General features: G+C 24.9%; 1 protein-coding gene across 1 annotated transcript in view; it reads left to right on the forward strand.

The window, feature by feature from the left end:
- LOC107456745 (uncharacterized) overlaps positions 1-20069 on the forward strand; it is a 98700-nt gene that overhangs the window by 10855 nt on the left and 67776 nt on the right. The window contains exons 16-34 of the mRNA XM_071183557.2: positions 9-86; positions 844-870; positions 1184-1222; positions 1723-1785; positions 2805-2849; positions 3429-3443; positions 4233-4256; positions 4531-4602; positions 5936-5995; positions 8901-8936; positions 9052-9135; positions 10601-10660; positions 12501-12551; positions 15777-15854; positions 16558-16617; positions 17378-17416; positions 18332-18415; positions 19429-19488; positions 19926-19991. Of these exons, the coding sequence (XP_071039658.2) occupies positions 9-86; positions 844-870; positions 1184-1222; positions 1723-1785; positions 2805-2849; positions 3429-3443; positions 4233-4256; positions 4531-4602; positions 5936-5995; positions 8901-8936; positions 9052-9135; positions 10601-10660; positions 12501-12551; positions 15777-15854; positions 16558-16617; positions 17378-17416; positions 18332-18415; positions 19429-19488; positions 19926-19991 (1041 nt within the window). The remainder of the gene's footprint in view (positions 1-8; positions 87-843; positions 871-1183; positions 1223-1722; positions 1786-2804; positions 2850-3428; positions 3444-4232; positions 4257-4530; positions 4603-5935; positions 5996-8900; positions 8937-9051; positions 9136-10600; positions 10661-12500; positions 12552-15776; positions 15855-16557; positions 16618-17377; positions 17417-18331; positions 18416-19428; positions 19489-19925; positions 19992-20069) is intronic.

Raw genomic sequence — 20069 nt, forward strand, 5'->3', positions numbered from 1 at the left:
TTTTTTAGATGAGATTGCATCAAAACCCGTAGGACAACTTGCATCTACGCCGATTAGCTCTATTCCTAAACCACGTGACAGGCCAGGTAACATATTAAAATTTATTTCGTAAAATGTATCACATAAGTTTTTGATGGAAAGTTTGGTCACATACCATTTCTTTGGTACGCATAAACTTAATTGATTTTATGCATGTGTCATAATACAAATATGATTTGCTTGGTTTGTTTAGTTTTTCTTCTTTTTTTTGTTGGTAAAGTTAATGTTTTACTTACAAAACTCAAAAGGGGGCAATTTTTCTTAGAACTTTTCTTAGAAACCTATAAGATCCTTGCCTTGCATGTTTTCAACTCTACTGAGTAGGTTATATTGAGAACTTAATTTTTTTTGTTTTTCTCTATAAGAGTTTTAAAAAATTAAAGTGGAACTATTCATGCAAAACTATATTGGACAAAAATTCAACTACCAGATTCGAAACCAGTTTTTCTATTGAAATTCAAATTCGAAATATTTAATACTGTAATGTCATAAAAATAAAAAGATGAAAGTATATTGTATTAATGTCTTTGCATTGTCTGAAGTACTAAATGCTTTTCTTTAAAAACCATATTTTTATTATTTATGATTTTATAAATTTGAAACTAATGAAGGCCATTATGATAATTTTTTTTTAAATTGAATCGATATGTTTGATTATTTGAAAACTACGATGATATTATCAATGTATAATTTTTGCTCAAATCCTGAAACTGTGAATAGCTAAATTATATTTTATTTGGTATGTTCTAAAATATATATTTATTTAAATATATTTAGTACATTAGTACATTCTTTGTTTTCTAGGCAAAGCTAGATTACCATTTTTCCCAGGTAATATATTTAGATTTTAATTTCACTTTAAAGTCAAGAATTCATTATAGTGTAAAATAAAACTATCTTTAATAAAATATATTATTTAAATGTGCTGTATATAAAAGATAAAATATTGACTTTGGTGTCCTGTAATTATTCAAACATCACGCAAATTTGTTTCTTATATCAAAATAAATGTTAGTTTTTTTGTGTTTTCAATGATTAAAGGGGCCAGACAAAGACAAATTGTTTTATTTTCACTATGGATATTCTTGACTAAAATATAAACCTATTTTTCACTATAACCTAATGGCATATAATCTAATTTTAGGTGGACCTGGTCCAGTAAACTATCCAGGCTTCTTACCAGGTAAAATGCATTAGATTAAACATAAACACTTGTTTTTCTTAATAATTCGGTACACTTTCTTTTAATTCCACTGAATAATAAATTACTATGTACACTGAATATAAATTACTATGTATAAAAGCAAATTTCGGCAGTTTTTGAAATAAAATTTTATTTATCTCTGGCATACATTACTTTACCAATGAACTAAAATTGTACTTAAATATTTTAGAGCAATAAACATGATCAAATAAAAATTAATAAATTAATTACATTTTATATTGTCCTCTGAATATCTTGTATTATTCAAACTCTAAAATGGGATTGTAATATTTTCAGTTGATGAAAGGATGTTAAATTGGGCATCAAATAGAACAAACTAACTATTGTTTCTTAAAACTTGTTTTAAATTAAAGATTAAATATTGAATATTAGACATGCACATGCATAATCAGCATGACTGAAGCATTTTAAAATAAATTTTCAATTTTAATTATTTTATTCTTTTTCAATTTATTTAGGAGGAAATGGCCCGATCGTTGACCCAGGATTCAATCCATTCCCAGGCTACTATCCAGGAAATGGTAGAGTATATTATTCAAATCTAAATATGAGTAATAAATAATTAAATATTAAAACCTTTTATTTCCTTCAGAATTATAACCTTCAGAATTCCTTGATATTATGTAATGTTTTTAGATAGTAAATTGGTGTCCATTTTTTTAAATCTAGTTATTATATATTAAATCATAATTATTTTATGTATTCGGTTTTCTTTAATTAATCTATATCAGACAAAATCAAACGCATACTTGATAACATTATTTTATGCCTTTAGATTCTATAATATTAATTGCTTTAGTTTAAGAAAATATTTATTTAGAATTTGAAAAATATCGAAAGAATTCGTTGTCTTATTCGAAAGTCATGTAATTTCCAAGCATGATTTTTTTCTCTTTTTACTATTATTCATTTTTTAATAAACCAAATTGTTTTCCTATAACAAAATAAAGCAAAATATTTTTTAGAATTTATTTAACAATATTTGGCACTATCAATAAGAAAAATTCTTGTGAACTCTTTCGGATGAATGCGTTAATCGAAACTACCTTTAAGTATGCATTTTCTACAACTAAGTAATTATTATCCATTGCACATTGTAAAGCATTTATAATTAGGTAACATCAAAATTGTAATTTTTATTTATTAAAAAGATTTACTATAGTATATTCTTACTTAATTCTAGTTATACACATTATTATCATACTTAACTTAATTTTTAAAATATAACTATGGTCATAATATTTTTTTCTCAGATATTGCAGTACCCTAATAACCATTGGCAAGAAATAAATAATTATGAATTTAAAAATAAAAACTTTAAATGTAAAAATTTATGATATCCAGCTGAAAAAGAATGTTTCCCAACAATTTTTTATTAAAAAAATTGTAAGTTAAAATTTAATTCAGATATTATATAAAATCTACATTATATGAAGTAATCTCGTCACTTAGAACATTTTTTGAAAAATGTTTTGGTATTATAAAATTACAAAAATATAAATTTGGAATGTTTTGGTAATACTCTTAATTTCGTATTTAGGAAAAGCCCCCGGTACAGTCCAGCTTCCAGGAATGATTTATCCAGGTAATTATTAAAAAAAATTCATAAACATAATTTATGCAACGAGACACATTCACGTTTTTTATAATAATAAATAAATAAAGATAATTAGATATTTTCTTCGAATTCATTATGTCCTTCATACTCATACGATACATTGCAATGAAAAATAAATAAACGATTTCATTTATTCGCCTTTTATATGCTTTTTTCAGAAACAATACATTTATAAGGAGAATTTTAGTTTTTTTTAGAAATGCATAGTTTTAAATTCTTCAACTTTCTGAACTTACTTATTTTATGACTAGTCACGACAATTTGTTATTTAAATCTGTTCGAAAATATTTTTTTACGGGAATTAAGCAAAAACATGCTTGAATATGTGTAAATAAAATTAAGCATACAATTAATGATGATATTCATAATGTAATTACTGGGACAATATCTTGACTTAATTAATATTTGGAAAGGTATTTCAACAAATAAGTTAACTTTTAATAGCGATATAAACTTTTTACTAATTTAATATTCTAATGTAAACAAAACTTTCCATTTTTTTTTCTTCATTAGACTAAAAAGTAAAGTTATTTTGTTTGCTTATAGGTGGCAGAAGACCAGGTAAGATTATACTGAATTAGTTTGCATATACTTGGTTACAATAAATGTAAATCACATCAGATGATTAAAAGTTTAAGTTAAGATTTAAAAATATTGCTTTGATTTGTATTTTTTGAGTCATATAAAAAATAGTAAATGCAGATAGCATATTTTTATTATTTTATTCGATATAAACTGTTTTTCCAAAAAAATTTCAAGTATCTTTTTCAAGCGTTTGTTACATACTGTTATACACTGTAAGTAACGTGAAGCAATTCTTTTTTTCTTGTAATGGCACTCAAAATCTATGCCGGAATATAATTTTGTTACCATGCCAAATTTACAATAAATGCAACCATAATAAATTGTTAAAAATCAATTGTGGAACAAAAAAAAACATACAAATTTTGATATCGTTAATATTTCCAAAACGAAAATTGGTTTGCTTAATTGCATTAACTTTATTGCGTTGCTATAAAAATCAGTTATTATGCGAGTCGCTATTCAATTGTAAATTAATTTATGTCAGATTAAATATATAGCAAACCACGAAGAAAAAGGAAAATATTTGCTAAATTTTTCCATTATGTAATTTTTTATTATTTTAGATCAAATTCCATATACATTTAGGTCAAATTTCAAACATTAAATTTGCGTAAAAAATTCACTCATGCACTTTCTTTTGAAACATGATATTTACGGCCATATTATCTATATATATATATCTGTTATTTCATAATAATCTTTTTTGTCAGTATTTTATTTTTCTTTTGCATAAAAGAAAATTTTAAATTTTCCATTTCATTTTAGGTCAATACCCAGCAGGATTCCCAGGTAACAATCCAATTATTAAATAAAAATACTTTTTGGCGTATTGCCAAAACATTGATATTATAACTATTTTATTTTTACTTGTAATGACTTCAATTTTTAATGCAAAAATATAAGACTAATAAAATATAACACTAATTTGTAAAAAAATATTTTTTTATAAAAAAAGCATTAAAAATATAGATTATACAAACAGTATATGATAATTTGGTGCAAAATGTAATAATTCATGTTTTAAGAATGCAAAGAGTTTAACTCATAACTATTTTTTATCTAGGTGATGTTCCAGCTAGCAGCGTAGGCAGTATATCAGTATTCCCAATTGGTTCTTTCCCCATGAGCAAATTAGGTAATAATTTCAAAAAATCAAATCTTTAACAAGCTAACACTTCTTTATGCATATTTATCAAGCACATAAGCACATTCTAGCCGACGATTAATTGTAATAAAAAAATTCTCATTATACTATTTTCCAAATTAGATAATCTTTTAAAACAGAGCATAGAAAAATAAGTGTATTTGAAAATATATTTATATTAGATATGATGCATCCAATTTTGTTAACTTTTCTCCTTCTAAAGAAATTTTAAATACAGAAAATCTTTATATCTAAATAAAGTCTTGCTAACAAGAAAAAGTTCATCAATAGATTCATAATCTATGCACGATTCGATGTACGATTCTAATCTATGTAGCAAGAAATTTCGAGTTTTACACTATTAATTTCAGCATTTATAATAAATGTTCTTTTTATATATTTTCTCTAACTGCAAAGAATTCAAAGAACTAATTTTTTAATTTCGATTCTTAACCAAAACACTTTAAAAAACTGACACAGTTTGTTTATTTATAGACGTTTACGTCACTCTTTTTAAAATCCCTCTGATTTTCTGATTTTAGTAAACATTTACGGATTATCAAATTTCATTGCAAAAATTAATTTAAAGAAAATTCAAATTGATTAAAAAATTTTAAATTAATTAAACCAAATTAAACTAATTAAAAAACTTGAAAATAATTGAAAAACATTCAAATTAATGTAAAATTTCAAATTAATTAAAAATGCTCAAATTTAAAAAAAAAAATATGTCATACTGAGAGATGTTTTCGCAATTAGTGCAACTAACACACAAAAAAGGTAGGTGTTTAGTCTCTTGAAACATCAATTAGATGTATAAGAAAGTTTCTTAATGTACAACAGTGAACAAAGCTCGATATTGTCGCTCTTAAGTTAATGAAGGAATTTATTTATTTTGATTCATTTTTCAACTAAAGTTTTTCCACATGGTTCTGTAACATATCTTGTTCCAAAAGCCAGATCACATTACATTTTTTAAAAAATTTTCTGAAATAATAAATTAGTTAAATAATATTTTTATTTTGTATAGTTTGTGAAAGTTACAAAAAGTTTCTTTGCCTTAATTTGTTGTTTTGAAGTTGTAAAGATTCCCTAAACAAGTGACACTTGATGACGTTTCGCCTCTCAATAACTGGGTTCATCAACTATTTTACTTTTATTATGTAGTCAAAATATATTATGTGAGGTTGTAGTAAATTGTTTTATATAGTAGAGTGTAGTTGAAGCAATTTGAATCTGATTCACTTGTTGGGAAGTAATAATGATGGTAGTACAATTTAAGTATGAATTTCTCATAAATCCGTGCACATTTTATTTCTTTTAGGTCCACTTGGATCACTGCCAATAGGTCAAGTTAAGGATCTTCCTTTGGGCAAAGTACCAGGTAAATAATTTAAAATGTCGATATCAGAAGAAAAGGTAATTTTTAAGCGTGTTTTGCCTTACCCAAGAACAATTCCTCACAATAAATTATCTCAATGAGATTAAGCGCGTTAAACGTGAATAGAGCACAAATTATGACACATGAGGACCACATGAACAGATGACCATGCATAAAATTATTTTGGTTCTGTGATGAGAGACTTTCTTTTTTAATAGGTAAAATTAAAGGAAAAACGCTGAAATAAGCAAACAAAATAAATTATCAGCAAGTCCCAATAAGAATAAGAATAGCAAAGATTTACAAGTATTTGAATAATGTAATCAAGCAAATGTAAGCAGATAAGTTGTTGGGTAAGGTGAAAAACTTATTTATTGCAGGAAAAAAATTCAAAAAAATTATATTTCTAAACATATTGTAAATAGTATACAGTAAAGGTCTTTAAAGAAGTTATAGTTTTATTTCAAAATCTGTTATGACTTCCAGAGCTCTGATGATGAAAGAGTCAGAGATGAGGGAGTGGTTTTAAAATATGAAAAATGCCTCTACTATTGTTAGCAATATGTTCCTTATGTTTAGTGAAGTTTAGTTTGTTAGCATTAAAATCAAATTTACTAAAACTTATTTAGTTGATGATATTCCAAGAATATTCGTGTTTAACAGTTATAGTCTAAAAATGAAGATGTTTCAAATTAAGAGGAGTACATAAAGAACAATTTTCAGATACACGGTAAATGAGTTTTACGGCATTTACCGTTTAATTTTGTTATAGAAAGTAGGTTATAAGTGGAGAAAAGCGGCAAATGATTTCCAATTCAAATAGTGATGATTTCATAATAATTGGGAGTAATAAAATGTATAAAAAAAGTAAAGGATTGTTATTTTCCTGTTAAAACATAAATTGAATACCTGGCTTAAATTTATTCATAATATTAAGTACATGTTTGTGATAGTAACATGTTAAGAGTAGACACTCAGAGAATGTAATGTACTGTGATAAAGTACTGAAGGTTTTTTAAAATAGAAAAACATATTTTTCATATCAGTAGAGTTTCATTTTAACAGTTTTTAATCATAAGTGAATTAATAATAATATTTCCTTCATTCTGTTTTATTAAAAAAGGGCGTAAAATATTATGACATATGACAATCAAGCAAATCAGAGGCAATGATTTAAACTTAATATTCTTTTCGCGAAACGAATTTTGATAGCTTGCTGATTTTTTTGAGAAATTGCTTGTTACAATGATACCAAATGGCGATGTGTAATATTTTCTACGGGTCAGTTTTGTTGTATTAACAATTAAATTTTTAATTTAAGAAACAATTATTGACCAAAAATAGAAAATTTTATTTGATTGACAAAATATTTTCATTTAATGTGAAAACATATTATTGATTTAGAAAAATTTCCTTCGCAAGTAATAGTTCAAACTGCGCAAATTTAGGCTTTAAAATAAGCTCTTTCACACATTCAATATTGGCACCACTTTTGACAAATATGCTAAGAATATTTTTTTAATTATTATTCTCTATTGTTATAATTGTTTTACCGTTAAGAGCACATACAATTAAATAAATAATGTCCAATATTATGACAATACAATGGCCACATAACCTAACGATAATTCAGTAATCGTGTCTTCATTAAAACCTTCATTTACTAACGTTCTCATTAAGGGTGTCTTTAATTGTCTGAAAATGAGATTACAAGTAGTTTACTATTGCTAGATTGATGTTTACAAACCAGTGCATAATATCTGAATTTGTTTAAAACAATCCACTTACTTAAATTCCGTCGTACAATTAATAGCTTAGGTAAGCATCTCAACCAATATATGCACTCATATTGAGTCAAAATCTTTGGTAATGATTTGTTTAGATTATTGGTTAAGACAGAATCTGTGTTGATGATTGTTTCAAGTTAAAATTAAGACTGAAATTTATTATAGTAATCCAATTCTGATTTGAAATAGCCATTTTTATGGCCATTCATAGCCATTTTTTCATCTTATTTTTCCCATTTTTCATCGCAGATTTTTCTCAAGGAAAAAACTATCTGCATTTGAACATTTAGGCTAGTATATTGCGCCCTTAAAATTTTTATAACAATAATCTTCTTAAATAGGAACTCCTTTACTTTAGAGCTATCACTTTGGATCGCGGATAGCTTTTAAGAAAACATTGATATTATCCATTGAAAATAAATATCGCAATTAAATATACTTTCGAATTTGAATAATTTGATCGTTTTCTAATAAAATGAATAATAAAATGTCTGAAACATTCAATATACTTCAGTTAGCATATTTTTCTCCAGTTCGCATAAATTTTACTAAGATTTAAGAACTTATTACTTACAATTATAGCTGGGATATTTATCAAATTTCTAGATAAAAGTTAAATTGAGGAATTTACGAAATTTCTGCAAGAGTAGGAGAATAGGATAGATATGATAGAATAGGATAGATATAAACAAAATTAAGGTTCAGCAAATGTTTCTCATGACAATATTTGGACTAGTAATCATAATTTAAGCATTTAAGTTTCTTCTGCTAAATGCTGAAATTCTCCAACCTAAAGATATACTGAATGCAATTAAACCGGAAGAATGTTTCAATACTTCCTCTTTATAGAATCTTAGATTTTTAAAACATAATAAATTTCAAAGCTATTTTAACTTTTCATAAAATATTTAGTAGTTGAGTAAAATGGTAAATTTTCGATAGCTGTTTTCATAAAAAGTTAGCAATGAAAGTAGTTACTGATTTTATATTAATTTACTAACTTATATCAAGGATTAATTTTCTTTTACTAATTTTTAATGACGAAAAAAGAGCAATATATATAAGAAATTGTTTGGCCAAAATAATGTCGATATTTAATAAGATAACTCTACTATTTTTAGGTTTGTTACCTGGAGCAAGTTCAAGTGGCGTACCCGGTAAGAATTTATTAAATTTATTAAACTGAATCCTTTTCATTTTTCTTTCACAAGCATTTTTAACAAAATTGTTTGCATTATATGTATATTTGAGTTGTTTCTTTTGAATTTTCAGATCAACTTGCTTCCGTTCCATTGAGGAAGATCATTAGGTTTAAACTAGGACCATTAGGAGTTATACCATTTAGCAGCGTACCAAGTAATTAGCTAATAATTATTTCAATAAGTAACTCGCAAAGCTTGTTAAGTTAAAATAAGTTATATTAATTTTAAAAATATTTTTATTTTGAATATGTTGCTGTCATTCAATGTATAAATTATGGCAATTTAATACAATGCCTAACAATGCCTAAAATCAACCAAAATTAATACTATTTTAACTATTGCCGAGACAAAACAAAAAATGACGCAATCTTCCTAATATCGAAATAAGAATTTTCTTTTTTAATGGAAATGAGATTGTATGACTCGTTAAAAACCTCCCTTATGAGTTTTTTAATTATATGCTAAATTTTTCCCTGTTTATTTTTAGAAAAAAATGCTTATATATTACGATGTCTGCATATGCTTTTTTCTTAATTTCTAACCATTTTTCCTTTTTAATAACTTAAGTTTTTAAAAAATAAACTGTCATTCACTTTTAGCAGCTTTTCCAACTAAGAATGCAAAGCGTTTGCATTTAGTCCGAAATAGATTCCAGTAACTAATCACAGTAACTTACAGAACTGAACGAGAACTATGAATTGTTAGGTATGGCGTAGAAAGTTCGATGCAATTTTATTGATTGTTCGTCACCTGTTATTATAAGTTGGGAAATGCTAGCTGGCGACTAATATCACATGTAACATCTTTGTTGAAAGCATAAACTTAAAACCTTTTTTTTTCACTATCGTTTATCCTTAATCCTTAATGTGGCTGTAAAGTCACAAAACATTATCTCTGCTTCAAAAGACATAATTCAATGCTTGATAAATTTTTTAGTGTAGTTGTTTTAATTTTTGAAAAGTGACTGAACTAAGATTGAACAAACACGAAAAGTGATTATGCGAATATTACAAAAGTCCGTTGATCCCGCAAGAAGTTCTAGTTATTACGTTCACAGGTAAAAATTTAAAAAATAATTTGAATTATAAGAACATTTTATCAAACAGATAGTTTAAGCGTTACATATTCATTTACGTTAAGGATGCTCAAATTTAAAAAAATATATATTTGATGCAATTTTATAATATCTGCATCTTCAAAAATTTTGTGTATGCTGTTACTCCATTAATTACCTGTATTAGTTGCTGTATTACCTGTATTAGCTCTAGTATTCATGTATAAAAAATACTATATAAATATTTTCTCTTTAGTTAAAAATTTATTTTTACAATAATAAAAAACAAATAAAAAATATCATTGACAGATGCTTTTTTTTCATTATTGCTGAGTATCAAAAGAATTGTGCTCCTTAAAATGTAAGATGTGAATTATAAAAAACTGTTTTACAATTTAAGGGTGAATAACTTTTCTTCATTAAAGAATGTATTTATGAAGAAAAGTTAAGATCACAAACCGAAATTAATTAATTAAAACAATAATTTCCAATAAAAAAATTGCTGTATTTTATGACAAAAGATATATACTGTATTGTAAAATTTATTTTGTTCATTCTTTTACAGGCAGTCTTGATTCTCAACCACTTAAAGTCCTATTCAAAACACCATTGAATAAGATTCCAGGTTAGTAACTGTTTATTCACCATGTGTTAAATACCGATAGATTCAGCACGTAAAAATCCTAATAAATCTTTGCAAATATTTTTTTCATTAATAAAGGTTTATTGGTACAATTTGATTAATATATATGCATAATATATGTATTAATTTTTCCGCCTTGTGTTTTTTTTTTTTTTTTTTTGGCTATAACTTCATAAATACCCAAAGAAATTAAACAAATTTCTGACGAAATTTGAGATTAATTACAAAATTGTTGATTTAAAATTTTAAATAAAAAAATCGTTAAAAACTGCGTAAGATATGAATATTTAACCTAGTTCTTTTACACGGTGCCTATGCAGAAAAAGTTTTAAAAGTAATTTGAGAATTTTGTAGGGAATCGTATTTAGGAAATAATTATATAAAAGCTGTACTTGAATATCTTTAAAATTTAAAAATTTTCCAGCTGTTTTCTTAGTAGTTTATGTACTTCTTAAAATAAAGCCCAAATCGATGCGGGCTTATCTGCAAATTTCATCTTGGAATGTTAAATAAGATATTAAATAAGATGTAATATTACACAAAAAATAAGACCATCATAGTGGGGGATCCCCCTCCACAAAAGTATGTTCTTTTCAGGATCTTTTCTTTTTCTATACCATCAAAGTTTAGTTTCTGGACGTTTATTCTAAATTATTATCGCTTATTATTAAATTTTGTCTAATGATACAAAATGAAATTTGTTAAAAAACCCTCATCGTTTTTAGCCTTCTTTTGAAAAGTACAAAATCTCCTTAAAAAATTGCTTGAAACCTTTGAAATTTTTAAGATATCCAAATATTTTTTTTTATTAATTTCCAAATACGATTCAATACAAAATTATGAAATGAACTTTTTGAAATTTTTTCATTGCTAGAACAAGAACTAGCTTTAATGCTCATAACTTGCGCAGTTTTAAACGAGTTTTTTTTTAAAATTTTAAATCAATAATTTTGTATTTAATTGAAAAAAACTTAAGATGAAATTTTTTTCATAAAAATGTCCATATCCTCATAAATATTCACTCCAGGTATGCGCAACTTTATGCAGCTATTAAAAATAAAAACTGAAGTGATCGATACAAGTTGCAAGCTTAATGCTTGATTTTATAGAACAGGATGTTTAAACATACTTGTTTCCCTTCGTATTTTATAGTAGATCTCTCAAATCACTGAAAGCTTTACATTTTATTGTAAAGTATGGAAAATCGCATGAAATAAACACCTCTAAAGAAACAAAATAATCACTTAAGTACTTCCTGAGAAATCAAGAAAAAATATATCAAAAACTGAAAGTGTCTCTTCCATCATTGTATAGTGCATTTTTATATATATTTCTTTTTTAACCTTCTGAGTGTTAATCCTGGCATTTTCAGAACTTTTAGATGCAAACTTTTCTGCATAAGAAACCGGTTTACCAATGTTATTCAATAGAAGCGGAGAAATTTCTGTGATATTTTTCCCAGGAGCTCAACGTTTAGAGGGTTAATTTATATATGATCCTCAGATTTTCGGAAATGTACAGATTTTGCTAATTGTAATAGAAATGTATATTGAAAATAATTTGAGAATTTTTTTTTCTTTAAATTTTTGATTGCAAGACATTGTAATCGAAAATTTCGCAAGTGATATATTTTAACATAAAAAATTGAAAAATAATTGTAACAAACAGGATATTAAATTAAATCGTAAAGGGAATATTTAAAACAGTAAGTTGAATAATTTCTAAAATTAATGAAGTGTGTCATAAATTATATGTTTACTTATATATTTGATTTAATATGTATTTTACAAATTTTAGATTTTTAAAAAATAATTCGTTTCAGGACTACTTGGAAACAACCCTAAACTCAAAGGCCCTGATGGAAAATTGCCAGGTATTTTTCTTTATCTTTTTATTATTATTATACGCTTATTATTATTATTATTATTATTACAAATATCACTTATTATTTCTTATTTACACGTTATCCACTGTGTATAGGTGCATTTATACATTTTACGTACATGTATTTTTTTACTTAGCATAAGAGTAGTTTCTCTTTGGTTTAAAACTGTTATTATTAAATCGCGTTTCTTTTTTAAAAATTAATTTGAAAATAACTTTAAATTTTGTTTTTTTTTCTTGTTACATAATTTTTAATATTTGATTATAATTGCTCTGCTCTTACAAAGGAATAGGGGCAAAATATCAAAATGTTATATAATTATAATAATAAGGTAACTGAATAATACACTAGCTAATAAATTAAGTAATAAGCTTAAACCAATTTATATATTAGAATAAATTTTAAAGTGGGAAAAGTTTTTCAAAAATTATAATTTCTTAAAGAGTTATATTATATTGCAGAGGCAATATTCCTTCACTTTCTTTTTCATTTCAGTTATGATGTTCTTTTATGATACTGAAGCGAAAACAAAACATAAACTTTGTACTACATTTAATTATAAAAAACTTCCATTTACTTAGTATTATAAATATTTAAGGGGTCACAGTACCCAAAAAATGACAAAAATACCAAAAATTTTTTTATTGCTTATAATAAAACTTCAAACTATTTCAAATGTACAGAAAAAAATTCATCTCTCTATCTACATTTTTAAAAAAGTTATGAATGATTTTAAATTGTTCTAATAAAGAAACTTCCTCAGCAGTCTGACTTCAAAGTGCTTTTTCGCATAGATGATAATTTTGTGTCTTAATCTTAATTAAATCCCTAAGGAATTTTTTCTATTTAAGATAAAGCTTTGAAGTAAACTTTTTTATCTAGAGTATAATACTCTTATTTAAACTGTGCATGGAATATGCATTTTATGAGGTATTACAACTTTTACGGCATGTTATATATACCTAACAGGAGTTTTTACCCTTTTTTTTCTACTTTTTTACAAAATAATCTATAAAAAATATTCTAATTGATATATCAACAAATGAATGCACAAAATTGTTAAGATAAATATTGCAAGCACTATGAAAAAAACTTTTTTTGAAAATATGTTAAAACAAAAAAGCCTTAGGGATTTAAAAATTTAGAATTTTTTCGACTTTTTTTAAAATTTAAAAAAAATTAAGCAGTTTAATCATTTTTTGAAGATAAATTATTGATTATAACTTAAATGAGCATGTAAAGCATCCTGAAAATGAATGATTATACCTTTATTTTAAAAAATTGTTGCAAAGGTACTGTGACCCCTTAAAATAAGCTATAATTAAATATTAACTTTATTAGATTAATAACTTTATTACCAACTCTATTTTGTTAATTTTACTGTAATTAAAATATTAAATGTATCAATTAAGCCACTAGGAATAATGGACAATGACGAGGAAGCTATACTTCCTCTCTCCATGCCAGTAGCCAATTACTTTTCTATGGGTGCATTGTTTGGTAATGGGTAATTTGTTTGTATTTGATATTTTGAAAATAAATTCTTTCAGATTTGAAACTACATAGTTTTCTCTAACCTTCTGCGATCTTTTTTTATTATACATTTTAAATTATTAATGGAGGTGAAATATTGAAAATGAGTTATCTTCTAGAAATCTGCTTTTTATCAAAATCCCGGAATCTATACCTTTCAAGCTTCTAAAATAAATGAATCGTATTTATTTTCTTCAATTATGAAATTTGTTGTTAGAAAAGAAAAATGAAAAAAATACTAAAACAATTTGCGAACAGAGTGCAAACGAATCCTCTATAAAGCTTTCTCTTCATTTACCAATAGAATTGCAAGTTTTAGTTCATGAAGTTTTTTTTTAGGGATGAGAGATAGGAGAGGGCCTCTTTGCATTGTTTGAAAAGCTTTGGAGTTAGATAACCTTGGGGTTTTCTATTGTGGTTGAAACTAGTTTTATTTCTTTCTCTTTCTTAAGACGAATATGATGGATTCTTCGGGAAGACTTTTCAGTTACTTTTCTTATCTGTTTATGAATTTAGGATACGTACATTTTTTTACTATGAAAAGTAACCCACTTAAACCATTTTGACAAATTAACTATATTAAATATATTTACATAACTAAACATTACAAAATGAATATTTATTTTATTTGTTTTGCTTATAATATTAAAAAATAGTCATAACTTATTAAAAAAATTTTAGATTAATGTATTTAATATTATTTCAATATTATTATATAGTAAATGAGATTAATTTCTTTTCTAACAATTTTGTTCTCTCTCTTCTTTTTTTTCGTATTTTAAGAGGTAAATTGAACATAAAGTTACGTACAGTATACGCAGAAAATTTTAATAATGAATATAAAATAGCTGTGTAAAATACCAAACTTATATGAAGAATTGTATGTAATTGAAGTACATAATATAAATAATAACATAATATAGTTATGTTGCATATTATGTAGCAATTAACAAACTTATATGTAATATTTAATTACAGCAATAGGTGCAAATATTTTAATAATAGGTGTAACTTCAAATTAATCCTTGTATGCTAACTAATTTTTTAAAACAATATCTAATGTTAAGTGAATGAATATTTATTTAACTAAATTCTGGACCTGTGACCCGAACCAAATTGAATGTAAAATTTATTTTACATTCGATTTGAAATGCATATGTTGTTTATTTGCTTGCTTTTTATATTTTTAAGTAATCACATAATACTTTATTATGCAACTTTTGATAAGTATATTTAGTCACAGTTTTACCTTTATTAAAAAGTGAATTATATTAATTTATTTTCTAATAATTATTTCACTTTTATCATAAATTGAATATAAAGCAATGTTTATTCAATGCTCGCAATTAAATGTATTTGTCGCCATTTATTATTGTTCAATATTAAGTAATATTTTTAAATATCTTCTTGCTTCTCAATTTTATTTCCTTTAAAAATTCATTTCATTTCACATTACCTTATATAAGGCTTGTATCTCATTAGTTGCCCCATCTTGCAAAGAACTAAGTGGCTTCCTAAATGATACCAAACATCGGTATTAAAAAAGAAAAAAAAATTTACATAGTAAAAAAGTTATTCGACTTAAACATTTTCTAACATAATCAGTTCAAATATTATTAATCAGTAATATGTAAAAAAAGCTTCAAAACAATATTAAATCATAATTAATTTTCATTTCAGATGGCTCTACACCTCTAAAAGATTTGGGATCGATTGAAATGCCACCCTTCGGCAAGATTCCATTAAATAATGTACCAGGTAAACATTTGACGATAAACTATTTTCATTTCTTGTAAAAATTTCTGGAAAATTTTAACTTCACAAGATTTTAATTTTACAAACATACTAAATCTCGTAAATTGCATCAAATGTAAGCTAATTTTAGCAAATCTGAATTTTTCGTTCACGGAAAAACAATGAGAGGGCCTATAACATATTTTAAATTTTTTTTACAACAATATAGTTTAATAATATAGTACAATATTTTCTAATCAATTGAGTAATTTGTTTTATTGATATTTTACCATTTTTTAGAACTCACAAACCCATAACTTTTTGCCTAAGTGTCAAAAAAATATTCCTTTTAAAAAATTTAAAGTAGTTTTAAAATTTACCATTTATTTAACTCCGAGTTTCTTCAAATAAAAAAATTTTTAATAATATTTTTAATTTAAATGAAATTTTAAAAAAATAAATTCAAAATAAATTTTGGAGTATAGACGCATAGTTATAAGAATTAAAATTGATAATATAATTTAAAAAAATCAAACTTTAGTTTAAATAAAGTTCAAATGTTGCAAAGTATATAAATGTGACTTACTGTGTTTTCATTTTTATTTTTATTCATTAAACACACAACTTTAATTTTCATTGAATATTAAATATCACCATCAGTAACAATCATATTTGTTTTCAATAATTATACTCTAATTAAATATATAAATAACTAATATTTTTTCAGATAACGTTGCTCCTACACCTTTGAAGAGTTTGGAAAAAACACCAGTCAATAAGTTGCCAGGTACGTATATATTTTAATATGATGACTTTGAAATTTACATTTTCCAACTATTTTTTTTCCTAATTTCTACCTTTTTTTAAGTTGTAGAACAACTCTTATCCACATTGTTATTACTAAGTGAAAGAAAAGGAAATTATTTACTGTATTTTGAGATGACCAGTAAAAGAAAAAGAAAATATTTTTATTTTAAGCAATAATTCATGCGATATATAAATAAAACTGTCAGTTTTTATTTATTTCTGCCCTTTTCTGCATTAGACAGCTATTTTTCCCCAAATTTCAAGCCGCATGTATAAACTTATGTAATTTGAATTTTGTTATACATCTACTTGTTATACATTTTGTTATTCATCTTTTGTTATAAAGTCAATCATGTCTTCATTTTGTATCATTAAGCACTTTATTAGATGTTTCGAGTAGTTATAATGGCTATACTGGTTTTTCAAACAATTTCTTTTAAAAATAAAAGTAAAAATATTATGAAGTAAAAAAATAAAAAATAAAAACTTTTTGGTTTAAAAATAAAATCAAGAAAGACACTTAGGTATATCAATAAATTTTCTTAATATTTTATAGTAAAAATAAATTTTACAAATGGTATTCTAAGAAGAATGTTTTTAAACTCATACGTCCAAAAGAATCTAATAACTAATATAATATAGATTGTTTGGTATGTGTTAAGATTTTTATTACTAACTATGCCTTATGATTGTTAAAATTTAATATTTTTTAATCATTGCTGTTTGTTTTTTTTTTGTAGATAAGCTTGGTAAATCTCCTCCTTACGGAAAATTACCAGGTACGATATACATTCTCAATATACTTTCGTTAGCTTTATTTTTATGTGTCTTTAACAGGATATAAAATCGGAAGTAATTTTCATTATCTACGAACAATTTTGTTCTCTAACAATTTCACAACCCTTTAAGAATGCGTCTTTGCTGAACCCCAACTTTTTTTGACTTAGATCCTTCACAATTCTGCTTGATCTATAACATTAGTCCAATCTTTTTCTGATATAGGAAAATTTGATTTCAAGCAAAGAGATTGGATAGAAAAATTATCATAGCACTTACGGCTGCAATGTTAATAATTAAATTAGTATCATCAGGGGCGTTTGCAGGGATTCATATGATTGGTTACATATGAATTGTTATATGATGGTAAAATATTATGATTTGTGTTTGAATAGATCGTCAATAGCGTCTTTAATATGCATTGAGAAAAGCATTTTCCTTTCTTTCAAGAAGCATTTTCCTTTCTTTGGTTCATGGTATAACAGATACATAGTAAAACGGTTGGTACAACAGTTATACAGCAGATGATATAACAGTTATATAACAGATGCATAAAGTCTATATATACCCAAAAATATGACAATTCCTCTATTTGAAAGAAATCTTAACATTATAAGCGTTTATATTAAAAGCGTTTAAAGCTTGAAAACTAAAAAAGGCCATGTCAAGGTCATTAGCATAAACTAATTTCATTTTCAAATTTCTTAGGATCAATATGAATCCCACGCTTTCCATGTCCGTTTAATTTCAAACAAAAATTTGCATTACTTTTTTCCGAGCAACATACAATTTCTACCATAGATAAATTTATTTATATATGAACATAGAGCATATTATTTGTAAAGTACATTTTACACATTTGCTACAATATAACGAGCACATAAGTAACACATTTATTTTTTATTTGTGCATTTTAGATCAAGTTGGTTCAGTACCAACTTCAAAATTAGGTAGACTCGACTTAGGACCATTCGGTAAATTGCCATTGAGAGATGTTCCAGGTAATTATGAATTTCATTTACATTTTTGTTGTTTACTTAAATGAAAATCACATCCTATGTTTTTTCTAAAGGTTAAACATTTGAAGCGTATAAATAAGATAAGATTAGATGCTATGTTTAAAAGAAAAGTATCAGCGTTTCCATAAACAGAAGAAATATTTCAAGGAATTAATTCTAATATATATATATATATATATATATATATATATATATATATATATATATATATTGTTTAACTAGTGATTATGCACCGATTCTATATGAAACACATCAACAAATAAAAAATATGGATAAATAGCGAATGTGACGCTTTCAATGATATTTATGTCCTGAGCATATATGCATACTAGTTCATTATTTTGTTTGGAACAGAGAAATTCTAAATGCATTACTTTGATTTTCATTAGATAGAGGAATTAGTTTTAACCTCAATATAAGAATGCGTATTTTAAATTTTCGGTAAGCTGATTAGCAACAAGAAATATGATAGATTATCATGATTTAATTAGTGATAGGCCATAAGAAGATGTAATATTAATCACCCCATAATTATGTAATATGCTTTCAATTCTTTAATAAGTTTAGTTATTATTAATTGTAAGTATAATTTTAAAAAATTGGTCCGAGAATAGACTTGCAATTTGATTATACTTCTAAAAACGTATATTGACTTTGACACATGCATTTTTAAAAAAGCATGAAATTGTTTCGATTCGAAATACAAAAATTTTTAAACCCATTAAAAAATTTAGCGCAAGTGGTAAGTGTGAAAATGCGATACTTTTTTTTCTTGATCAAAAGTAAGCCTTGTTTTAATCTAAAGCCATGCAACAAACTATTCTTATCTTAAAAACTAAATTCTATATAGATTTTCTTAAATTAGCCTTATATAATTCATGTGGCTAAAATAATGTTTTTATGAAAGCTAGTGTTTTTATACTACTAGTGCTTTTATAAAAAACAAAATGCATTCAAATTATAACTTTTGAAACAAAAAATGTGATTAATTTTAGATGGTCTTGGAAAGCTGCCACTTGGAAAATTGGCTCATCTTCCATTGAAACAGCTACCAGGTAATTTTGATAACTCTTAAATTATTTAATCCAATTTATTTTTAATAAAATGTTAACTCTTAATGATTTTATCACATTTTACCGTAAACAATGACTATACTATATTTAGAAATTAATTTTAAAATGATTTGAATACTATTGCCATCAACGTGCATTAATAGTAATTGATTCCTGACCATTAGAGTTCAATAAATTTCGATACGAAATTTCATTTTATTTCAAGTCGTAACATATCCTCAATAAGTTAGTTTTAATACAATAATGAGTACTAAATTTATATGATTTTACATAAGTTTCAAATTGGGTATTATTGTATTATTTGTTTAAACATTTCAGATTAGATATATTTGTGATACATATTTTTTCATAATACTATAGATAAAATTAAATTTTATTGCTTTGTTTAAAAAGATTATTTTTAATATTTGATTTTCCAGGTCTGCTTAAATCTCTTCCCTCAAGCAAGTACAGTTCTCTGCCAAGAAGTTCAGCACAAATACCAGGTAAAAATATCGTTATAGTTATATTTGCTTTGAGAGATAAGAAATCAGAACTTCATGAAATGTAATGTTTTAATGTAA

This window comes from Parasteatoda tepidariorum, chromosome 7 (genome assembly GCF_982258835.1).
Source record: "Parasteatoda tepidariorum strain Cologne lab strain chromosome 7, Ptep-v5.0, whole genome shotgun sequence".
NCBI lineage: Eukaryota > Metazoa > Arthropoda > Arachnida > Araneae > Theridiidae > Parasteatoda > Parasteatoda tepidariorum.